Source organism: Glycine soja, chromosome 9 (genome assembly GCF_004193775.1).
Source record: "Glycine soja cultivar W05 chromosome 9, ASM419377v2, whole genome shotgun sequence".
Classification (NCBI taxonomy): Eukaryota; Viridiplantae; Streptophyta; class Magnoliopsida; order Fabales; family Fabaceae; genus Glycine; species Glycine soja.
The window spans coordinates 46,021,745-46,046,373 of record NC_041010.1 but is presented as its reverse complement, the minus strand read 5'-3'; the positions used below and the strand labels follow the sequence as shown (position 1 = coordinate 46,046,373).

The window sequence follows — 24,629 nt, the reverse complement described above, 5'->3', positions numbered from 1 at the left end:
TAAGACTTAATTATCTAAATTTTCAAAATAAAAAAAATGATTGTTAATTTAATTGATAACAATAAATTTGTTTTAAATTTATAATTTTTTCAAAATTAGTTTTGTTATTAATATTTCTCTCTCTTCTAATGATTAGTTAATACATTTTTTTTATTCTTTTAATGAGAGATATTTTTTATCTAAAAATAATTAATGCAATAAACATTATAAGTTGAATCTTATAAAAAAGAAACTAATATTATTTTAAATTTAGTTTTTATAAATAAAAATTAAGAGAGTATCAAGTTTCAATGAAGAATATTTTAAAAACATTTTTATTTTTACTTAGATTAATAAAATTAAATAATTTTAATTAACCTTCTTGTAAAAATAATTATTTTTAATTATATATGAGACGAGAGAAATTCATAATTATCTTGGACAGCAGTAAAAAAAATATTATCTTGGACCACATTTCCCTTTTTGAATTCCTGTTTTCTTTTCCAATTATTTGTTTGAAAAGAAGGTGTAATTAATAGACAATAGTATGCAGTTTTGAAAAATAAATTGATAGAATCTGTTTCTTTTCCCCAAAGTTACCAATGATAAGAAACAAGAGATAGTAGAGAAAATGAAAGTGGTTCAGAGGGATAGTAGAGAAACAAATAAGGTCAACAGTAAATATACACTCGCTGACTTGTATTCAACCGTAACAAAATTATAAGGTCAATACATCTCATTTATATACACACTAATCAAACAAAAGGCGGCGCCTCGCGGATTTTGGAATCTTATCAGGACTTGACATTTTCCTTTTCATTTTTGAGCCCCCATTGCCTTGACTATCAGCATTCTTGGATGACTCTTCTCCTTGTTTTGATTGACGATGTTTAACTTTCGTTGATGGGTAGAACTCTGTAATGTTTAGCTGAATACTTCTTGAGTTTGGTGATGATGATTTTTCATTTTCTTGAGATCTTGATGTTGAGTTCTTTATTCTTTTCAGTTCCTGCAAATTTCAAGCACCAAACATATTTGAAATGAGTGACTAATCACTAGTCACTCTTTTAAAACATTGATAAAGAGCAAAGTATCCACTTTGACCCTGAACATATTTTACTAAGAAATAATTTTTCTATAATCTCCCTGTGATAATTCCCTGATTTTTTTTGTGGCCACATATTTGAATCTCTTCTACCAACTGCTACAATTATTATACTAAAATCCTCTTGCATACTTCTCAGATTGAGTTTCAAATTCTTAATGTAACCAAGAGAGATATAAAAAAATTAGGATGCATGGATATTAAAATGACAAAGTTTAAACATAAGCCATCCGGTAGAAGGGAAATAATAAACACCTGCTCTTGCCAAAACCTTTTGACTTCTGCTGGAAAAGCAGCACCTACAAGGTCCATATTTTCATCTGTAAGCAGAAAACTGCATCCATCGTCTCCATGAATCTCTGGAGCATCAAAGTCATCCAGTAGATCCACCATTTCATCAAGCTCTATAGCATCATCCTGTTGCACACTTGATTCCTTCAATGGAACTTTACAGGAAATGTTAACCCCTGCACGTTTCCATTTGACCACAAAAAATTGATATCCATATCTCATTTTGACACGTTCTACGGAATCAAACTCATATTGCCCAAACAACGTAGTCTCTACTGTAGTTGTTGTCATATCTCTCAAAAAGATGGTGGACATCATAGGAAACATCATCCGTCGAACGTAGGCTGGTTCCCAATGCTGATGGAAGTTTAAAAAATTAATCAGCATCTCAATATTGGGGTTTCCCCATACAATGTGTGGGCTATCACTTGCTGCAGAGGTATAAATATAGTGAGTACAATACAATAAAACACAAAACCAACCCTAACAGAGTAATCATCATATTCAAAAATGTCATTTTCAAATTACCTGAAAAATAACCATTGTCATTGCATAAATACATATCAATGATTTCATCCTTGGGAAAGTTTGGCTCCTCTGCAATCTTGTGAAAAAAAATTGTATGCTGATTTTCTAGTCTTTTTTTCTCCTTATGTTTCCTATTCTGCCAATCAAATGTTATTAAGTGTTACAGGAAATTATATTTTGAGCTACAGCATGTTAACAGCATTTAATTCAACTAGAAGTCAAACAATAAATTTAAACAAATAAGTGGCATGAATTTCTGATAGTGAGGTCATACCATATCACAGGAGAAGCAATCACATTTAAAATCCTCTGGTTTTCTCTGGCAACCTTCATCATCCTTTGTGACACAATATTCACAGGGAAATTTCATATGATCTTTTTTGCTGCCTGGATGCCCACAGAATGAACAATGAGATAGTTTTCTATTTGGGGAGTTCCCATCCACATTGTCCTCAACTTTAATGCAGATGGGAATTTGTGAAGTATTCCCTTTGCCGATCTCATGTAATCTGCATTAAAGATCATTGTCAGATTGGCAGGACCAAAATGTTTATCCAGGTTATCTAAGTCTCACTTTATTACCACTATTTCATTTCTAAACTAAAAGGCCAACATATAATTGAAATGAAATGGATAGGCATCCCTTGAGCTTGTTAAATATTACAATGAAAATGGGCTGTTAGAAACACCTTCTCGGAGAAGCAAATTAAGAGGGACTTTATCACACTAAAATCCTTATATAAGGGGGAAATTTTTTAGCCAATTAAGTCCTATTTTAAAAAATTTAGTAAATTTGGTCCCCCCCCCCCCCCCCCAAAAAAAAAAAAATCAATTTTCTTCAACCTAGAGAACCTTCAAATTCTCATTCTAAACTCAAATCAAATTTTGTCAAGTTTCCATTAAATTTCTTGATTCTAAACTTTTAAAATGATTTCATGTCCCAATTCAATCATAAACCCCCCAAGTATTAGGATAGGAAAATAATAATTTGAGGGTTTTAAGTAAAGCGACTTATTAGCTAAAAAAAAAAAACTAGAGATACCAAAGTTGTGCAGTCCAAACTAGGAGCAAAAGTAGAATTAAGCCAACTATTCCAAAACATTTAAATATTTCAGGTGATATATATGTTTATCACTTTGAAAGATTCATACCTATTCAATATATCATCTTCACTAAAAGCTTTAACAAAATGAAGTGCAGTATCAAGCCCAATCCCTCGAACACCATTTATATCATGATCATCTCCAACCAAAAGAGAGATAGCTATTAAGTGTTTCCTCTTCAATCCAAGCCCGGCTTCAATATCTGACATATTGTAGCATTCAAATGGTTCCTGCATGCAATGAATTTCTTAACATTGAAAAACTATAATGGAAAAGCAAGTGAGCAATTCATTTAATAGTATGGTCAGTTGGGGAAGAAGAAGCAAGGGTACACTGAAGTGCCTTTGATAGATATCATAAATTTAATTTTATATCAGGCCAGATAATCATGAGTTTGTAACAAGTACGCAGGCTATGAAAACTCAAAATTAAAGTGATCAAATATATGTATAAAGTTTCATTTTATTTTATTTTTATCGGTAATTGTTAATTATGTTAGTTTTTGTTAGCTGAGGGATTCGAACCCACGACCGCTCCCCCCTTCCCTTCTCCCTTCACCACCAAACCAACCTTCTAACCCCCCTATGTATCAAGTTTCATGATACCATTTAGTAAGGACTAAGCAAAGATAGATGCAAGAACTGTATTCAAATAGATAAATTATATTTTATATAAAGAAAATACAATGAAGATGGTCACTTACTTTGGAGTTGGGACAGAAACATTTTATAATGCATTTGGCCCCAAAGAGGAATGCATCACTGTCAGCTGTGATGCAAGCATCTACATGACCTTCACTATTTAATTGAGCACAGAGTGCTTCAGCCTCTCCTTTAGCCTTTAGCACAGGCATTCCAAGTAGTTCAACCAGTTCCTATCACCAGAGAACAACTATCAGAAAACAAATACGACAAACCTGCATCCATGTCTAAAAAGTAAGTATTAAAGAAGTGTTCTTGGTATAAGATATATAAGTAAGCACTAGGAAAGCAAATTTGGATTAATGCACATGTGTATCAGAAAAATGCCAGCATAGAATTGACAGAATAGTTTCAAATTGATGGTAATCATCAAGGTAAAGCAAACATCGCACCGCACATTCTTGAACATGACTTGAAAACAAGCGGTTCCTCTCAGCTGAAACACCTTCTTCAGGCACCGGCAAGTTAGCCAATTCAATGCCAGAACACCGGAAATATCTCGCAATCCTGGCACGTGATTTCAACAGCGATGGACTCCCATCAACAATGAACACCGGAAGTGCTCCAAACTACAAGAAACACCATATCATCATTATCAAACATCACGTCCATCCTTTGTTTAACCATTCCATATCCAAGCTAACGTAACACACAACATATCAAAAATAAAAGGAACACTAATTTAGATTAACCCCCATCACAATGAATGACACTCCAATCGAATACTACCAATAAGGATTGTGTATCCTCACCAATCTCTGTGTATGTATCTCTCTCCTACTGGAAATTTCCAATACTAGAGAGGAACCACAATCTAACAAGTACATTAAATCTGAGTCAAAAATAAAAGGAACACTAATTTAGATTACCCCCATTCACAATGAATGACACACCAATCCAATACTACCAATAAGTACATTAAGTCTAAATCATTAAACCATAATCGGTGTTTTTTTATGTGTACAATAACGACAATTCGGGTTGAAGGTTTGAACCTGAAACCTCATGCAAACTACTTAAATCCCTCGCCACTAGGCCAACCCTAATGGGTTAAACTTTTACATGAGAATAATACTCAGCTATCAAGCAAAACCAAAAAAGGTAATAACACATTTTAACACAAAAATTTGGTTAAACCAACCAACTAATCTCAATTTTTCCCTTATTCAGTCACAAGGGTCCTAAAGCAACCCCCCAAAATCTTCCTTAAAAGCCAAAAAGTTCCCTAATTTTTATCACATTCTCTAGGGCAGAGAACCTTGCAGAAGAGACTGATGGTGCGGAAGAAGGTAAGCCTGAGATGGGGTTTTCTGACATGCATGGCCTTGATGGCATTCTCGGGCTGAACAATCCAGAACGAAAGGTCCACTGCAACTCGCTTGTTCCTCAAGAAATCAAAACCCTCCTTGCGCGCATAGGGCTTCAGCAGGTCCCAGAAATTACCACCAACCCCCATTGGTGATTTCTGTTAATCACGAAAGAGGGTAGGCAAATACATCGTCAAAATTTAATCTTTTTTTTTCACAGTGGAGTTAAACGAGTTGTTCTAGGTTTTGGTGTTTGGAAGAAAAGGAAGAGTGTGTGTGGTTCTTTTTATTTATATATATATTTTTTAGAAGAGAACGAGATAGTGAAAATATAGCCGTTGGGTTTGCTACCGTAACGGTTGGGGGTTTTACTAGGTGCACCTGGCATATTATTTGTGCACCCAGTATTAAAATAAAATTCTAAAAATGTTCTTAAAGGTTTTTTTTTTTTACGGATTATATAATCTGTATGACTTATACGAATCACGTAATCCATACGAATTAATTCATGAATTATACAATCCGTAAGTATTTTTTTTATAAAAAAATCAAAAATATGTTTTTTTTAATTTATTAATAAATTAATTTTTTTAATAGTAAATATTTTTTTATTTATAAAAAATATACGGATTAAATAATTTGTATGAGTTATATTAAAATTAATTGTCACAAAATTTATCATTTAAATTTACATGTGCATTAAATATATATTAAAAAATTTAGTGTTATATATAACAACATTATTTATTTTATAATATGATTGATGGGTTGGTTAGAGGGTCGTGCTAATAATCTGAAAATCACAGTTTCAACCCCTGCTTGATCCCTATGAGACTTATGGATTAGCTAATCCATAACCCTTTTATGAAAGGGCAAAATGGGAAGATCACGAAATTGCTGGGTCACTAGGTGTACTAGCAATGCCCAACGGTTGGTTGACGGTGAAATTTCGAAAGCCCATTGGACTCAGCATTATCCACTTTTGTACTGTGCAGAAAAATATTAAATGGTTTAATATAATATGTTTTTAATTAAGGTAATATTTTGAATTTTATTTAAAAGAATTAAATTTAAATGTAATAAATGTAAAATTACACTATCAATAATTAAAAATCAGTGTTCATGTAACTTTTTAAGATAATTTTTTTTATTTAAAACACATGTATCATTCACAAAAAATAATCATGTTCGAGTTAACTACGAGCAGTAAAAAATTTCTTTCTTCAGATATTTAATATAATGGTAAAACTTTAGACCATTAAGCTAAAACATCCTAATTGATCCACGTATTTGGTGATAAAATACTTATTTTAAAATTCAACAATCATTTCATTTAGTTCATATTTTATTATTTTTTATAATTACTTTTAAGATACTTTGGAATATTTTCTTAAGAACTTAAATATTTTATTTATTTTTCTATTTTTCATTATCTTTTGTATTATTTTCAATATATTTAGGAATATTTTCTTAAGAAATCAAATATATTTTTATTTTTTAGATTGTTTTAATATTTTCATTTATTGTCATTTTTTGCAAGAAAAGAAAATCTCTTCTTGGATCTGATGGAGAGCATTAGGATTCATTAAAAGAAAGAATCAAAAATTTAAAGAGGACGCTGAAGATTGTGCAGTAGTATCTGATAAAATATTAAGAGCATTTATTTGGATACTGTTAGGATTTTCTATTTACTATTTTTTTTATTCCTAGATTTTAATTACGAATATTTTTCATTGTTGTTTTATATTTTTGGGCGTAAAAAAAGACTTATAGTTCTTACCATGTTTGTACTCACTCTAAAAACCTTACTAATATTCCAACAACAAAAAAAACCTTACTAATCATAAAGGTTTTGAAACTCCTAAAAACTTTGGTCATTCTAGTATTCTTTTATGGTAATTATGATCTTCTCCTTTCTCTTTTGTTTTTAATTATTTTGCTCATATAGCCTCCATGAGAAGATAAATTTTCTTCTACTTCATGGATAAAAGAACCTTCCTAATATTCCACCAAAAAAAACTACTATTACTAATATTCCACCAAAAAAAAAACTTACTAATCATAAAGGTGTAGAAACTCTTAAGAACTTTGGTTATTTTAGTATTCTCTATGTCAACTAAGATATTTTAATTTCTTTTTCTTTTATTCTTGTGCTCATATAGCCTCCATGAGAAGATAAACTTTTCTTCTAGTTCATGGACGATCAAAATTGTGATTTTTCAAGGATTGTGATTGCTAATCATTTTTTTATTCTTTTCTCTTTTTAGTTACTACTTTTTTTTATCATTCTTGAGACTGAACATTGTTTTACAAGTTGTGCAAAATTATCTTTATGAAACTAATGAAAACCAATTAGGGCTATTAATAGTATTATCTACTAGTTTTGATAACTAAAGGTAACCAACAATTATTGTGTGAACACATAACTAATCATAAAGTTAATTGGTGTGAAAAAGTCTTTCCAAAACTTAATGTTATTTGTATCTTGAATTCTAGTTTGTTTATAATTATTTTGACCTCAAGTCTTTGACGTTATTAAGATCATTCATTGCATATGATGTATTGTTTGTTTTGGTTTATCATGGTTGTTCTTAAAAGGCATCTTGATGGATTAAGGAGAGACACTGTTTATGAATTACCCTTAACATTGATTTCTAAGTGATGTGTGACTATTTTGGTGTACTAGAATAGTAGCCTTAGTCAAGGCTAAAAATGCCAAGAGACTTGAGATGAGAACCTTAATGTTAGAAAGAGAGTTTAGGTCACTCTTGTACTTTAGCCTCAATTGGGGGGCTTGTTTAGTATGCTGAAAAGTCTTATATTATTTAGGAGTTATGCTCAATAGTAGTTTTTAAACACCTTTCTCCCTAACCATCAAAGCGCTTTTTAATAAGGACAAAATTGTGATGAGTCATCGAGTACCAAAATGAACAATACCTTAGATGAGAAGAACTTAACGATGTCATATTTGAAGTCAAAACATTGGTGCTAAAATGAGGGTCTAGGCCACTCTCTCCCCTTAGCCTCTCCTGAGGGGCTTGTTATACGTCAAAATGTCTCATATTGTTTAGGAATCGTAGCCAAAGATAGTTTTAAAGCATCATCCTCCCTTAAACCATGGAGACACATTTTTAATAAGGACAAAACTGTGAGAGGACATTGAGCACCAAAACAAACAATACCCCAAATGTAATTATCCTAATGATGCCAACAAACTTGAGGTCAAAACATTGTTAGTAGAAGGAGAGTCTAGGTCACTCTCACCCCTTAACCTTTATTGGGGCCTTGTTTTGGTACTTCGGAAAGTCTCACTTAAGTTGGGAGTCAAAATCAAGAGTAGTATTTTATAATGCATCATCTTCTCTTAACCCGTCTAAGTATCTTTTAAGAACAAAAACACAAGATTTAGACTGACACAAAAATGAATAATACCTCAAATGAGTGACCCTAACAACATAAAAACTTATGATCAGAACAAATACTATTAAGAACTTGATTTGATTTATACATATTTACATGTTATTTCTCATTTTCTTTTCATTTTTATATCTATGATAAAAAAAATAGAAATATTTGTTGAGGGATAATGTTTGAATAAGAATAACAATAAATAAAATTAGAAAATAAAGAGATAAAATGAAAATTTTAAACTTTAAATAGATATAAAACTAATATTTCAATCTATCTATTTAATTATATGTATATGAGCATAAGAGGTGTAGTTAAGTCGGTCTTAAAGGTCTTATTTTGTTTTTTTCTTTTTGTTCTCCACTATCAGCTAGTTAGAATTTGAAGTGCTGAGTATGAGTCTTATAAGACATTGTGAACTTAGGTTGGATGTAAATTTGTAAAGTATAAGAAGTGTATCATCTCAAACTAATTGATCTTAATTCTTTTATATTTATATACTCGATAAGTATCTTTATTTTTTTTTTAATGTGAGACTTTATAATTCTCCCTCCAACAATATGGGCGAGAGTTATTCAGGAGTTCAAATTATATTACTCTTATGTTATATTTAAAGCATGCCTAACTAAAGTTATATTAGTTTCATACTAGAAAACAACTGCCCTTAGAAGAAGAAAAAAACTCACATCAAATTGTTGGATAACGCAAGTGAAAGTACATATAGTTACCTATAAGTAAAGTATTAACCCCAGATAAGATCATTATTAGACATGGAACAACTCAAATAACTTACTATCGATAAATATAAAAGATTCGATTATCTTCAAAAGCACCTATATGCACATTTAGCCCCTGTTCCAAGAAAAGAAAAATTTTCGCAACATATTAATTTAGGGAATAATAAGAATCCCTATAACCAAAGGCACTTGCATGTGCTTTGGTAGAGTGGACTCAAAGTTGGCAAAGCTCGTACAAGTCGCAATCTTTACGTAACGTGTAAAATGCATTTTTTTTAAATGGTAATATTCACTCTTCAAAACTTCCGAATTCGAGAGTTCTACTATTTCACATCTTTGAACATTTTTTTGTTAATTTAATTTTACGGCCTGTTGTTAGTTATCTTTCACTCTTTTTTCAAAAACAATATAAAAATAATAATATAAAATAGGTTTAACATGGTTTTTTAGACGGTAGTGTTGATTAATTTGTCCTAATTATTTAATCTGAAAATTGATTAACACTCTAATGGTTTTAGTTGAATTTTAGTCGACTTTCTCTCTCAGTAGACTAAATACTAAGCTTCTTTAGTTTATAACATTAAGAAAACATCGACTGAAGTATGCGTAGGACTGTAGGAGCGCTCAATTCAAGGAACTCGAGTGCTAATTATAAATCACATCAAAGATGTCTTATTTACATTTAAAAAACAATGTCTCTTGTTGTTTATATTTTGTGTGTAATTTATTTGAAATTTATTGGAGCCAGTATTTTAGCATTTCTTCGTATTAATATTTAGTACCTGTTAAGTTCAGAGTTTGATGCAGTAAAAAAAAAGAAGTTCGATCGGAGTTTGATAAAATTGATTTTGATGAATTGAATTTTATATAGTTTACTTTATTTGAGATTTATGTTTAAATTAATATTTGAACTATTTTTATATTTTATTTGTTATGAAACTATTGGTAAGAAGGATATATTTTTGTTGGGAAATCTTATTGACTATCCTTAATTAGGGAGATATCTCCTTTTAATCATATTTTTTGTACAACACAACAACAGTCAAATATATGATGAGATCTTATTTAGGAAGATTAAGTCTATTATCATTTAGATAAATGATTTATTAATTAATAAAACATGTATTTTTCATTAAAGTTACAATTGACAATTGATTTTTTTTATAAAAAAAATTATACTCTTCCCATCTCATAATATTTGTTGTCCTATGTTTTTTTTACCTAGATAAAGAAAAATTAATAAATAAATGAAAGATAATAACAATTTTATAAAATTAACCGTTTAAATCATTTATAAATTTTATTGTTTATCATTAATATTATAAAGAATATAAGTAACAAAAATAATTAATGTTATATTAAAAAGTTTATTAAATTATAATTTTAAATCCGTAATTTAAGTTCCTCAATTTTGAAAAATAAATAATTTTGATCCTTCTATCAATTGATTGTTAGTTGATCATTCAAAAGTCAACATGAAGTTTATATGAAAAAAGATTAAATGAAGTGAAAAATCAAAAAAAAAATAACTTAATAGGAATTGAACTCATGATCCTTTATTAAAAATAAGACAATAAATTACTAATATAATTGTTTTATTTAAATAATTATATTAACATTATTTTTTATGTATCATTAGTGAAGGATTATTATTTTTTTAAAATTATTATTAAATCGTTGACAAGTGTACCAATTCGTCGCAAGTAATAAAATAAAATAGAAATTCGAGTGTGGGAAAACAAGTACCAATTTATATATTAAATATTTTAAATTATTAAATTTTGATGATTTTAAAAAAATCTTAAATAATAATATATAAAAAATAATGTTAATATAATTAACTATAAAAATAAATATTTTGGTGATTTATTATTTAATCTTTAAATAAAAAAGTTATGAGTTGTATTTCTGTTAAGATTTTCTTTTAATTTCATTTAATCATTCTTAACATAAGTTTCACGTAATATGGGATGAAAGTAAGAAAATAAAAAATATGAATTTAAAATTATAGGAAACTAAAATTATAATTTAATCTAAAAAAAGTTAAAATAATTATTTTGAAACTTTTTTTACTTAAACGATAATTATTATGAGACAAATGAAGTAATAAATAGGGTCTAATGTATACTCAAACTCCGTTCCAATATGGAGTGGAACTTAAGCCAAATTTCAGTGACTTAATTAAGTTTATGTAAACACCCAAAGAAAAATATTTAAGTTGAAACAAGACAAATACAGAAAAAACTTACAGTATTTTTGAAAATCCAAATCGTTTCTCGGATCCGGCCCAACATGTATTCCCAAATCCCAATTGATTTGTTCCCGTCAAATATAGTGACGTTGACTTCATTGTGATGAAACTTTGTTTTCATGCCAACTCAACAACACGACCATCAAGTAAATAAATATGAATTTAATTTTTTATATACTTTTAGTACTAATTTTTTATACTACTAATTGATTAAAAATTATATTAATTTTATTTTTTAAATTAATTATTATAAAAGTAATAAATTTAATTACAATATTTACATATTCCTAAAATATACATTTAAATATAATATTTATCATTTTAAGTAGTTGTTTAACTTTATAATCTTACATAATAACTATAAGAAAAAAAAATATAAATATGATAAGTAATATGATGTGTTAAAAAGAAGAAAATGAAAAAAAATTCAATAAAGTGTCTAGTGTTTACTGTCTAGAAAATAATTTAAGAAGATATACATACTGTTTTAAAACTTGCACTTAAGTTCTGTTAAGAAGATAAACATAAACATATATACTTATAACATATTTAACTAGAATTACTTTCCATCTTTGTGAATTTTCTTTCAAAACTTTTTTGGTAAGAAACGAAACCTATCTCGTGATCTTACTTTTTTTTGGATTGAGGGATATTGACACCAAACGAGGGCGTGACTGAAACGGAACACCACCGATCAAATTATGGAGAAAGGTGGATTCCATGGATATTGTAATTATATGGTTAATTAACAATGCATTTAAAAATTTGAAAGTTTAGGCATTTGATTATAGTCTCAATAACTTCTTTTGTGTAACGTGTCAAAAAAGTTGAATGCTTAAATTAATATTTTTTCTTTCGTAAGTTATCTAATTCGCACGTAGCGTCACTTAAATTTGAAAATGAAGTTCTCAATTAAATTTGAAAGTTAACATTAATTGCAAGAGTATATACATAGGGAAACAGAATTAAATATTTAAAATCCTGATTCGGAGACAGAGAACCAGAATTCCAAGTAATCCATTCATGTGCAAATAAGTAAAATAACGCTATAATAAAGTTTATCTTATGGTTTTGGTTTCTTTTGCCTAAATTTTATGTTTGGATTTTAGTTAACACTTAACAGAGTTTAAAAAGTAATTTACTCTCAAAATACTTTTTTTTTATTTTATACATTAAAATTCGAAATTATACGTTATAATTCACAGAAAAAAATCAAGTTTTTGAGTCTAATATCCTTTATAGTATAGATATATGAGTGAAGTTAATTATCTTCCAAAAAAAAAAAAAAGATATATGAGTGAAGTAATATTGTAGTGTTAGTTATTAATCTTTTAAGATTTTTTTTTATCAATATACATGCAACTTTTTTTTTCAACGCAAAAATAATAAAACCATAATTTTGAATGCAAAATCAATTCTGTCAAAATTTCCAAGCACAATATCATCGGCTCTGAGATTCTAAGAGTCTAAGGCACTGAACGCCTTTTCAAACACAGCATAATTAAGATTTGTTGTTGGGTGTAATGTAATAATCTTTTATAGGAAAAAAAATGTAATAATCAGTTAGACGGCTTGCGGTTAAAAAACCAAAAAAGAAGTTAATTTTATGGCATAAACTAATTGCCCCAATAGTTTAAGTTGCTAAATAAATATATAAAAATAATTTATATCACATATTTTGACACAAATCTCTCATAAACTTATATTACTATGTTAGTAATAAAAAAACTCTTAGAGCTGAAGAAATAAACAAACAAAAAAGGAAGTTGAAGAAATAAACTTATATTACTGTGTCGGCAGTAGTTGATTTTGGTGAAGGAGTGAAGATTCTTGAGGAGGGACCAATATCCTTGTATTAATTTTTTTCCCATAAAATCCAAACGAGTCAATTTCTCAATGACACTTTGGATGCACATTTAGTGAGGTGAAGACTAAAACAATTACAAAGACTGAAAACTTTGTTCCCTCCCAAGGACTTGCACTGAATTTCGGCATCCCTATATAAATTTATGCACATCAAACACCAACCTTAGTTAGTACACTACTTGCTTGCTACATGACATTAATGACCTAATCTATTTAGAGAGAGAGAGAGAGAGAGAAAAACATAAAAACTTTGAAAAGGTAATTTTCTTTTTATAAATAGAAATTCAGAGAGAAGAAATAAACCTAACTCCACTGTTCCCTACCCTTCTCCACCTATAGTCCCCTTTTCCATTTCCCTCCCCCAACCTCACATACAACCCCCTCTCATTTTTCCTATATTTTTGTCTACAATAGTAATAATAAGGTTTGGACATTGGATTTTATATAAATTACCTAATTTTTTTTATTACTAAGCTGACTTTAATAGGTACAAATATATTTTTTTATACTAAATATGCCACCTTGTTAAAATATAATATTCTCTTTATTTAATACGATAGGAATAATACATCATAAAAATATAAAATATAAACAAAATAACTCGTTTTTACTTAATATTATTATTTTTTTTATTATGGCATTAATTTAATCAATTTAAAATTGAATTATATTTTTAAGAGAACTATTTATCTAATTACTAATCATTATTTATAATAAATTTGTTAACTTTTACAAAATCATCTTAAAAATCATATAATAAATTTTTTGACTTTTATATAGAATTATCTCACAAGTCATAAGTAATTTATTAAACTATTTTTTAAAATAGTTTTTAGGCTTTTTCCAGTATTTCAACAGGAGTGATTTATCTTTATTATTCTCTTGTATTTTTAAAAATAAATATTACAACCGTACTCTTTCCGCGTCAACGAATCTCTTAGTTGTGACTGATTGGCAAACAAAACGACCTTTTGTTCTTTTTAATAAAGAATAATTAATTGCAAAACTTACATAATCCATTGTTTTGACTTCAAAAGTAGAAGATTAAAAAATAAAATCAAAAAGCCCTTTCTCTTTACAAAGCTTAACTTTTAGTCTCGCCCATACCTACTTCCAACAGATACTAACAAGAAACATTTTGTTTAACTTGTTAGGCTGTCGAAAGGTTCCTCTAAAAAAAAATGGCATTTTACAAAACCCACCAGTTTTTAAATATATGGTTATAATAAAATCGTCCAAGTCATCGATGTAATACTTCATTCTAATGTTTTTTTTATTCTTTACTTCATTCTAATATAAGAATTTTTATTTACTTTATGTTAAGCTAAATTATAATTTTAGAGTCTCTTTCAATCTTGATTTACAATTTAAATTTCCTATTTTTTTCACAATTTGAATATCCTTTGAAAATGTGTAATTTTAGTTCAAAATCTTTAATTTTACATACGGTTATTTTTTATATTTAATTAATTCAATTATTTATTGATGATACCTTAAATGAATATATGAGATCTAAAGTTGAATTAAATCAAAATAAAAGAAAAAAATATACAAAATTAAGAATTAAACCAAAATTATAAGTTTTTTAAAATATAAGGATTAAAATCTTGAAAAAATAGGAGGATAAAAAAATTAAAAAATGACAAAACTGCAATTTAACGTATATGTTAACTTCAATGATTCTGCGAAAAAAAAACTTGAATGATTCACTCATGTACGGGATATTTTGAAGACAAGGAAATAAGCCAAAAATATTTAGTTTTCATTATGATATATGTTTTGAGAAAATGTAAAACTCTAACAAAGTTATTACATACTATATAAGACGAAGGGGATTTTTATTGAGATATAAAATCAAAGAAATAAGGAAGGGGACAAGAAAATAAGGCAGAATTATTCAGCAAAAAAAGAGAGGCAGAATTTGATCCTCGCTATACTGTATGCATTGACTTCCCTAGAAATTTTAGGCCACAATTTTTATTTTATTAAATAGGAAATAAATAGCAAAATAATCCCTAGAAAAATAGCTTAATTATCTCATATTAATTAGAGTATCGTTTGCATAATGATTAATGAGTTGTGTTCTGTCCGAAAAATAGAAGGTGATTGATTCGAATTCTGTATGATTGGAAGTTATGTTGGCAAAACGGAATTTCCTGAATTTGGTCCCCACAAGCGATGTAAATTAAGACATTTCAATGCTTAACTTTGTAAGAAATGAAAATCTCATACAAACATGTATCTTAATTTCCCGGTAATATCTCAAGTATATATTGGTGATAGATTTGGACTGAAATTAATGCCAAGGGTCACTTATAAGTAGTAATACAATGTGTCAATGTGTATCTCTGCAACTTTGATATCGGATATGAACTTTAGTCAACATCCTCATATGAGTTTAGACTAGATGATAATTAGAGGTGACCAACCACATGTTTGAAACCACAATTTTTCTTTCAAAAAATAAAATGTAGAATTTAGACTTAAAATTTTGTTCTAAATTGAACGTAATTTTTTCAACCCAATTTAACTTATGTAACTTTTATGTCAGTTATGATTAAATTGGATTAAAAAAAACTCACATTTTATTTGAGATCAAAATTTCAAGTCTAAATAACAAAATCTACCAAGAATTTGAAAAAAGAAATAAACTTTTATAGTGCTTGAGTTTCATTTTTAGGCCTAAATTAAATTTAGATTTTATTAGCTTTCCGCCATAGTCTATAATTCATATTATGTCGGTCTGTATTGAATTAAATACATCTCTAATGATAATGTAACATTGATTGAACTTACAGCCAATTCCTAACCAGCTCAAAAATTAAACTTCTTAATGTGTGAAAGAGCAGTTTTGTATTGAAATAGGAAAATTATTTATATTGGTAATATATATATATATATATATATATATATATATATATATATATATATATATTAAAAACAGTTCCACACACATGTAAATTTGTAGTGAGAGAAAACTTATGTAACTTTTTTAATTGAAAGAAAAAAAAGCTTTTAACATTTTAAAGAATTTAATATAAATACACTAATATTGTAAAAAAAATTATATTCTTATCCAATCATAATTTTTTTATATATAGTAATATTATTATTTTTTGTTGTAATTACTTTGAAAATTATATTTAAAATATTTATAAGATAAAAATATTCACACTAAAAATTAAAGAAAATTGAACTTTTGAAAGAATCCTTCGTAACATTTGACTGAAAAATGGTATACTTTATTTGATATGGATTTTTATATAATATTATTATTAATTATAATTCACTAATCTTCATAAAGTTTGACAAAGAAATACTTAATATAAATTGTATTATTAAGGAAAATATTTATATACAAACATTTAAGAAAAAAATACCATATTATTTTGTTATATTAACAAATCATGTAGTCAGAATTTATACTTACCCTTACCAATTACTCTTTACATTTCTTTTTTATAAGATGCTGTTGATTAATTTATATTTACTATAAAAATGATCAATTTATCAAATTAGTATTAAATTTTTCTATAATTGTAAATAGAGAGAATAATAGTAATAAAGTTTTAATTTTTAAAACTAAAATCTTTCATTCTTCAATTCTGAGAGAGAGAAAAAATTATTCAGAGCATTTATTATTATGAACTAGAATTATTAAAAATATTTTGATAAAAAAATAATTAATACAAGAGAAAATTAAAAAAGACTCTTATAAAAAAGATATTTTTTTAAAAAAAGAAAGTCTTATAAAAAGAGGAAGAGATAGTATATTTATATAAATTAAAAGAAATTTAGTTTTAATAATTTGAGTTAAATATGGTAAAAAAAATTGTATTTTTACATTGATAAATTTAATCTTCGTATTTTAAAAAATATGAATTTAATTTCTCTTAATTTTAAAAGTTTCTAGTAATTTCCAGTAAAAAAAATTCTCTTAATTTTAAAAATTAACTCGGTAAAAAAATTTAAGAATTAAAAAACACACATTTTAAAATTTTAAAAAGAAATTCATTGATATAAATTATTAAAATACACGACACTGACTAATGTTTAACCAAAATTATAGAAAACAAGATCATAGTAGTAGTAGTTTTTTCCCTAAATTAAATTAAATCTTCTAGTAAAGGAACGAATCATTGAAAATTGATCCTCATTCCTAATTCAATGACCAGTAAGTTAGTACATTGGTAATGGAGCACTGCACTTGTGACGTTAAAGCAAAACTAAAATAAAAGGTCCCCACCAAAATCATTCCAATGTAGGTCCTACGCCTTATAGTCTATGTTACAATAAAAACAATATTATTATAATAAAACAAGGAGCAGCAAGAAAGGGATATATGCATGTAGCCCACATGACATAACCACCCTTTAGCCATAGCTTGGTCTTCTCCATGTGCCACAATTTAATACACCTTAGTCCTTTCCCATGAAAATACTATTAATCTCTTTTTCTCTCTCCTTATTTATTCAATTCAATTCCACCTTTGCGTAGAATCAACATTACATTAAACACATATACATAGGAGACAGCTGAGAATGAGATTGTGTGAATGAATGAATGAACACAAGTACTTAAACACACATTACTCTCTCAGTTTCTCTCTCTTCTTACTTCTCTCTCCAAACCTTACATGCACAAAGTTGTGTTTGTGTTCTAATGGAACTTGCTTGCTTAGACTAATCAACCAAGTTTTGCATTTCCAGTAACCAAAACTCTCTTCTTTTTTTTTTCCCCCTTTCTTCTGGGTTGGCAAAGTCAACATGCAAGAACAAGATTTTTTTTAGGCTGGTTGGTGGTTTGAGTTCCAAAAAAACTGACTTTTTGTTGAATAATTTGGGTCGGTGAAGGGGTGTTATGAAGAACGAAGAGCAGGCTCGTAGTTTGTTTGGAATTTCACTCTCTGACAGACCCAGATGGCAGCAATTCCTCATTTGTTCATCAGGGTTCTTCTTTGGATATCTTGTTAACGGCATCTGTGAGGTATTTATGCTCTGTTCTCTCTTGATTTTCTTGAATTCTTGAGTGTGATGTTTGCGGTTTCACAGTTTCTGCAAATGGTTGCAGAAATAAGGTCTATGTTTGAGGAGAAAGAAAAAAGAGTTTTTGTTGTTGTTTGTTTGTGTGTGTGTTAAAATGGGCTTGGTTTTATTTTGTTTGATTTGATGGTTTTCTTTCATTTTTTTTTCTTCTCTTTCATAATCAATAGCCTAAAGATTAATTTTTGAGGAAAATGGTTTCTCAAAAGTCCCAAGATTTGTCTGCCTTTTGTTATTCTTTCTGGATGTCTTGTTGGGGACTTTTGGCTTCAATTTTGATTCTTTTTTGTTTTGTTATGAGAATAATTTAGTATTTAATTATACTTTCTTTTTTCATTGACCTGATTATGCAGGAATATGTGTATAACAGGCTCCATTTCAGGTGAATTTCAGCACCTTGGTACTATTTCATTTATTACTGTTTTTTTTTTTTTGCAGCTTTGAATGGGGGATCTAACAGTGAAATTGGTCATGGTTTTGTTTTTTTCTTCTTGTTTTAGCTATGGTTGGTACTTCACATTTGTTCAAGGGTTTGTGTACCTGTGTCTGATTTACCTCCAAGGCTTCACAAGCAAGCAAATGGTGAATCCATGGAAAACCTATGTGAAGCTCTCTGCTGTGCTTATGGGTTCTCATGGCCTAACAAAGGGGTCTTTGGCTTTTCTCAACTACCCTGCACAAATCATGTTCAAATCCACAAAGGTATGTGACAAAAGCACATGGAAAACACAAAAAAAAAGCCATCATATCATTACTTTACCCATTTTTGAAGGAAACATGTTTGTATAAGCTTAAAGTCGAAACTACTTGAATGCGTTTTTATCTTATTCCTAAGTTAGTTATAAAGGGAATATCAAATTGTCCCATTTATATGCTTACATCATTGTTGAATTAAAGGCACTTATAGTTCAATGGCTCCAAATTCTATCCTGGTTTTTTGCCCCTTTTTTGGCACCTAAAACTGTGTCACTATGTTATAGCTAACTGATTCATTGAACATTCCAATGTAACTGAACCATTTTTTTGTGCAATAGGTTCTGCCAGTGATGATAATGGGTGCCTTCATACCGGGTCTGAGAAGGAAGTATCCGCTGCATGAATATATATCTGCAATACTTCTTGTAGTTGGTTTGATCTTGTTCACACTAGCAGATGCACAGACATCTCCAAATTTCAGTATGATTGGTGTTATTATGATTTCTGGAGCATTGGTCATGGATTCTTTCCTGGGAAATCTTCAAGAAGCAATATTTACCATGAACCCTGAGACCACACAGGTGATTTTCATCTCTTTCTAACCCTCTTTGTGCCTTTTAAGGTGTACTATATCCCTTTTTATATCAAATATGTGATTTAGATCCATTTTTGATAAATTTTTCCTAAGCACTATGAAATGATTTTTATAAAAGTTGAAGAGAAGTTTAATTTGTTTAATCTTTTTATTTTCTTATCTTATAAGTAATCATTGTGAAATTTATCTGAAAAGGACCTTAAACAATTATGGTATTTAGTAGCCATATAAAATTTCTAATACTTTTTCATTGTTAACACAGATGGAGATGCTCTTTTGCTCAACTGTGGTGGGTTTGCCTTTCTTAATCCCACCTATGCTTTTCACAGGAGAATTATTCAAAGCATGGACTTCATGTTCACAGGTAATGTTGGAATAAACTTAGCCCGTATTCCACGCTCTATTATTATTATTATTATTACTGCTACCTTTATGCTTTCTTAATAGAATCACCTTTTCTTGTTCTTGCAGCATCCCTATGTGTATGGAGTGCTAGTCTTTGAAGCAATGGCCACATTCATAGGCCAAGTTTCTGTCCTCTCCCTTATTGCGATCTTTGGTGCTGCCACCACAGCCATGGTAAATTGCTTTCACATGATTTTACTGCCTTTATTGTCATGTCAGTTTTGGACCAATTTACAGTGCCCTAACATTAATAAGACCCATGTGAAAAAACAAACGCCATGCGCCATGCCGTGTTACTCTTAAATGTCATTGAATGACCAAATGTCTAGTCTTTCTATAGTACTAAAAATTTGAATTTGAATTGAAAATTGAACAAACATAATGAAAAAAATATTAGTACACACTTTTTAACATGATTTTATATTAAAATAATAGGTGAAATTCATGTGAGTCTAAATCAGTTGGTTCAGCAATGTAGGCGAGTTGTTGTAAAACTTTCTTGGTATCTGAGTTCGATTTCGATTTTTGCAGATAAAACGAAATATCTAGATATTTAGTGAGACCCACCTGTTATTTTATCCAATCCATCCATTTTGTCACACCTGAAACCTGATCTAGATCCCACTTACAGATTAGTAAACATGTTGAGACGAAGTGGAAATCAAAACTCAGCAAAATTTTCTCTCACCCTAATATTCAAGTCAAGTCAATAATTCATTGGTGACATGAATATAAAAATAACCTGCATATATGTGATCCTAACTTCTCATTGAATTTTGTCACAGATAACAACGGCAAGAAAGGCAGTGACATTGCTATTGTCGTACTTGATATTTACAAAACCATTAACAGAACAGCATGGGAGTGGACTACTACTCATAGCTATGGGGATCACATTGAAGATGTTGCCTGATAACAAATTCACTAGCACCAAGACCAAGAGGGTCTTAACCTCTTCTGCAAGGGACAATGGTGCAAAATCTACAAGTGATGAAGAGTTGGGGACTCTGCCAAATTCTGGAGAAAATGATGAAAGGAGGCCTTTGGTCTAGCTTAATAATAATGCGTTCTCAATGCAATTTTTATTTTTGAAGTCATTATTTTATAAAAAATCATGATTTCATTTTCGTTTTCATATCATGTGAAAGGAAAAAAAGGAAATAATTTGATGTTCAATTAGCATTAATTGTATACAGGATTATTTTTTTAATGCAAGGCCATAGATTTAAATTTGTTTACTTGAGTTTCTTTCTTCTCTTTTTCTTCCACTCAAGCGGTTCAACTAAAACTTAATGATACAATACAAGACTTTTTTCAACACATTTCATCCAAACTAAACTTAAATTAACACAATTAAATCTACGTCTACAAGAACTGTACAACTAAACTTAAAATTAATGTTTTTAAAACTGTTTTGTTAGTTTGCATAAAAGAGATGTGTTGTTGAAGGTCAAACGGTGGCCATGTGGTGATGAATCATCATGGAAACGTGTTAATCAATCCCTTCAAACTATGAGAAAGAATTGCAGTCAATGGCTACGTGTTTGTGCAATGGCATGCATAGGCGGTTTCAAGGCCCGGCTACCCTGGGCAATTGCCCAGGCTCTGGCATAACCCTTCTAATTTTATGTTACTAATATTTTTTTTTTTTGGTGCTGTACTATTATTTTTCTTTATTAATGAATTAAACGGGCAACTATCATGTTTAGCACGCAGATTCAACAAAAAGTATCTTGATGTTAAATAGTTAGTTGAACTAGCTGGCATAACCCTTTTTGTGGACTGTGTATTCTTATCCTTCACTCTTTTTTTTTTTTCTTGGTAGAATTTTCCTTCTCATTTATTTACCCTTTGTAAATAATAATTACGATAATTCATGCAATAGGGTAATAACAACTATAGAAACACCAATCACATGAATTCATTATTATTGGTCAGCTTTTTCACAAATTTACTATGAGCTTAAAGCAAATATCATGTGATGTTGTTCTATAAATCTAAGTTGTACATTTATCAATTACTAGTATTTTAGTGAATGTTTATTTTATATAACTAAAATTTATAATTTATAATAAATAAATACTTATATATAAATTATGAAATAATTTTACACAAACATAAAAATGGAGAAAATTAAAAGAAAAATATTAAAGAAAGGGCAAGAAATTGAAAGGGCAAAACAATTGTAAGAGTTAAAAATTAAAAGGGCAAAAATATAGGTAACAGAAACAAAAGAAGTAAAGCTTCGTCACCGCAGCAACACTGTAGAAACCTTAAAGCTTCCGCCATCGACACCTACTGGTTCTTTTCCGACTATCGCCTTCCCCTTTTTTTTTCGGTTAGTAATTGTTTAATTTCAACTGATTGTGGTTTTAAATTGAAACAATTAACACAAAGGTAGCAGAGAAGAAGAAGAAGAAAAATTTGGGTTTATTTGCACCGCCTAGTAGTAGCAGACACAGAGAAGAAGAAAAATTTGGGTTTGTCTTTGAAAGGTTAAATATTTTATGTTATATAGAAGTACTAACATTGTGAAAATGGGTCCCATATTTTTCAAGTTTATCTAAAATCTCATATGGTGAAATTATAATATTGTATCATACTGATAACTTCAATAAATTTCATTATAAAAAATATTTACTTTATAATATATTTTGTCATTTTGTGTGCTGCTAAGTGTCAGATTAAGCTACTACACAGCAAGATTCATTGGTTATAAAAGTTTTATTGATAAGTCAAACTAAAGTGTGTATCTAGTAATATTATAAGCATATAGTATTATTTATAATAGCAGTAGAAAGATCTTTTACAGTGGAATCATACCACTTGTAAATTTGTTTATTGATAGATAAATTATCTACAATAAAGGTTTCTTTTGGTTATCTAATTTTATTAGTTTCTATAATGGTGTTTAATTGAATATAATATAATGCTTGTTCCTACTCTTTATAAATCATAAGAGATTACTTTTATTTTGAAAAACTATTCTTATTTAAATTTTGATTCTTATGATTTTAATTGTTAATTGAGTATTAACTTAAGATCATTTAATTTCAAAGATGAGGAGATTTTTGGTTGATAGAGCAAGTATTGAGAATGTGAATGTTGTACAACAAGAAGCCGAATTAGAACCGCCACCTAATGTGGTTAATGAGTTTAACCCAAATGAGATTGTGCGTGATCCAGGTCATAGGAAACAAACGAGCTTTCAAATATATTTCAAAGAAAAGATCTTAATACTGTGAATGCCATGGAATTAGTTGATGTTGTCAAAGCTCGGTTGGGCACAATGAGAGAGAGTGGCTGGAATAATTTTTTTGCCGATGTCCAAGGATTTTGTGTTGCTAAAAGTAGTCTGGTACCAAATATGGATGACGAAATACCAGTTCGGGGTCGTTCAAGAGCAGAAGGGAGGACTATCACTAATCTTCATCATTACCGTGCAGAGATTTTTTATGTTGCTATTGATAAAATATGTGTGGAGATGGATCACCGCTTTAGTGAAGGAAGTAACATTATACTTGATTGCTTCTCATGTCTTGACCCCAAGAACTCTTTCTCCAAGTTTGATGTTGATAAGCTTGCTCGTCTTGCTGATATTTATCATGCAGACTTTTCTGATGATGACCGATGAACAATTAGGGATCAACTTGAAACTTATGTGCTTCAAGTGAGAAGAAATGCTTCTTTTTCCACTTGTGAAGATGTTCAAAGTTTGGCTATGAAGATGGTTCAAACTGAGAAACATTTGGTATTTCCATTGGTTTATAAACTTATTGAGCTAGCTTTGATATTGCCGGTGTCGACAGCATCCGTTGAAAGAGCTTTTTCAGCAATGAAGATTATCAAGTCTAAATTGCGCAATAAGATCAACGATGTGTGGTTCAATGACTTGATGGTATGTTACACCGAGCGGGAGATATTCAAGTCACTTGATGATATTGATATTATTCGAACATTTACCGCAAAGAAGTCTCGGAAAGGACACTTGCCTCGTAATTTTATTTAACCCGCTATTGTAAGATTAAGTTTATCTCTTTTATTTTAAACTATATTTTTGTTGACAAAATGACGAGTCTCTTTTATTTTGATTGATTACTATTTACATATTATATACCATGTGAATTTGCTATCTTTAAATTTTTGCCCAGGCTTTATAATTTTTCTGGCTCCGCCACTGATGGCATGCATAGTGACACCATTGAAGTTTTCTAGGCTGAATGAGTCATTGTCAAAACTGAAAAATGAAAAGAACAGTAATTAGGATTTTTATTTTTTTGGTGACTTTATATCTATACAAAGTTTCATTTTCACCAAGTTCTTTTTCATTTTCTTTTGTACAAATTATTGTTGGCTTTGTTCCCTCGTTAAATATATAGTTGAGCATAAAAGACCTCTATGTTCAAGTTCTGGAAGAAAAAAAAAGGATTTGTAGTGCTATATTATATATGATTGCATGTACTTGCACCTTTTGCCCTTTTCACCACTAACTTGAAGGGATTTGTAGTGCTAAGATTGTCTATATGATAGGTACTTGTAGCTTGCCCTTTTTGCAACAAATTACATTATGTGATTTGAATTACAGAACTTTAGGCTTTCCAATTACAAGGAGCAT

General features: G+C 29.2%; 2 protein-coding genes across 2 annotated transcripts; one reads left to right on the top strand and one right to left on the bottom strand.

The window, feature by feature from the left end:
- Nucleotides 1-628: 628 nt before the first annotated feature.
- Nucleotides 629-5,283, bottom strand: LOC114425936 (flap endonuclease GEN-like 1). The gene is made up of 8 exons (XM_028392911.1): nt 4,966-5,283; nt 4,100-4,276; nt 3,710-3,880; nt 3,055-3,236; nt 2,178-2,412; nt 1,904-2,039; nt 1,340-1,806; nt 629-988 (listed from the first exon to the last, which is right to left on the bottom strand). The coding sequence occupies exons 1-8, from the start codon at nt 5,161-5,163 to the stop codon at nt 731-733; spliced, it is 1,824 nt and encodes a 607-aa protein (XP_028248712.1). The 5' UTR covers nt 5,164-5,283; the 3' UTR covers nt 629-730.
- Nucleotides 5,284-17,675: 12,392 nt separating this feature from the next.
- LOC114425248 (UDP-galactose/UDP-glucose transporter 2-like) lies at nt 17,676-21,257 on the top strand. Its single transcript, XM_028392086.1, has 7 exons — nt 17,676-18,262; nt 18,672-18,700; nt 18,819-19,020; nt 19,353-19,595; nt 19,872-19,973; nt 20,081-20,188; nt 20,800-21,257. The coding sequence occupies exons 1-7, from the start codon at nt 18,137-18,139 to the stop codon at nt 21,064-21,066; spliced, it is 1,077 nt and encodes a 358-aa protein (XP_028247887.1). The 5' UTR covers nt 17,676-18,136; the 3' UTR covers nt 21,067-21,257.
- Nucleotides 21,258-24,629: the final 3,372 nt, after the last annotated feature.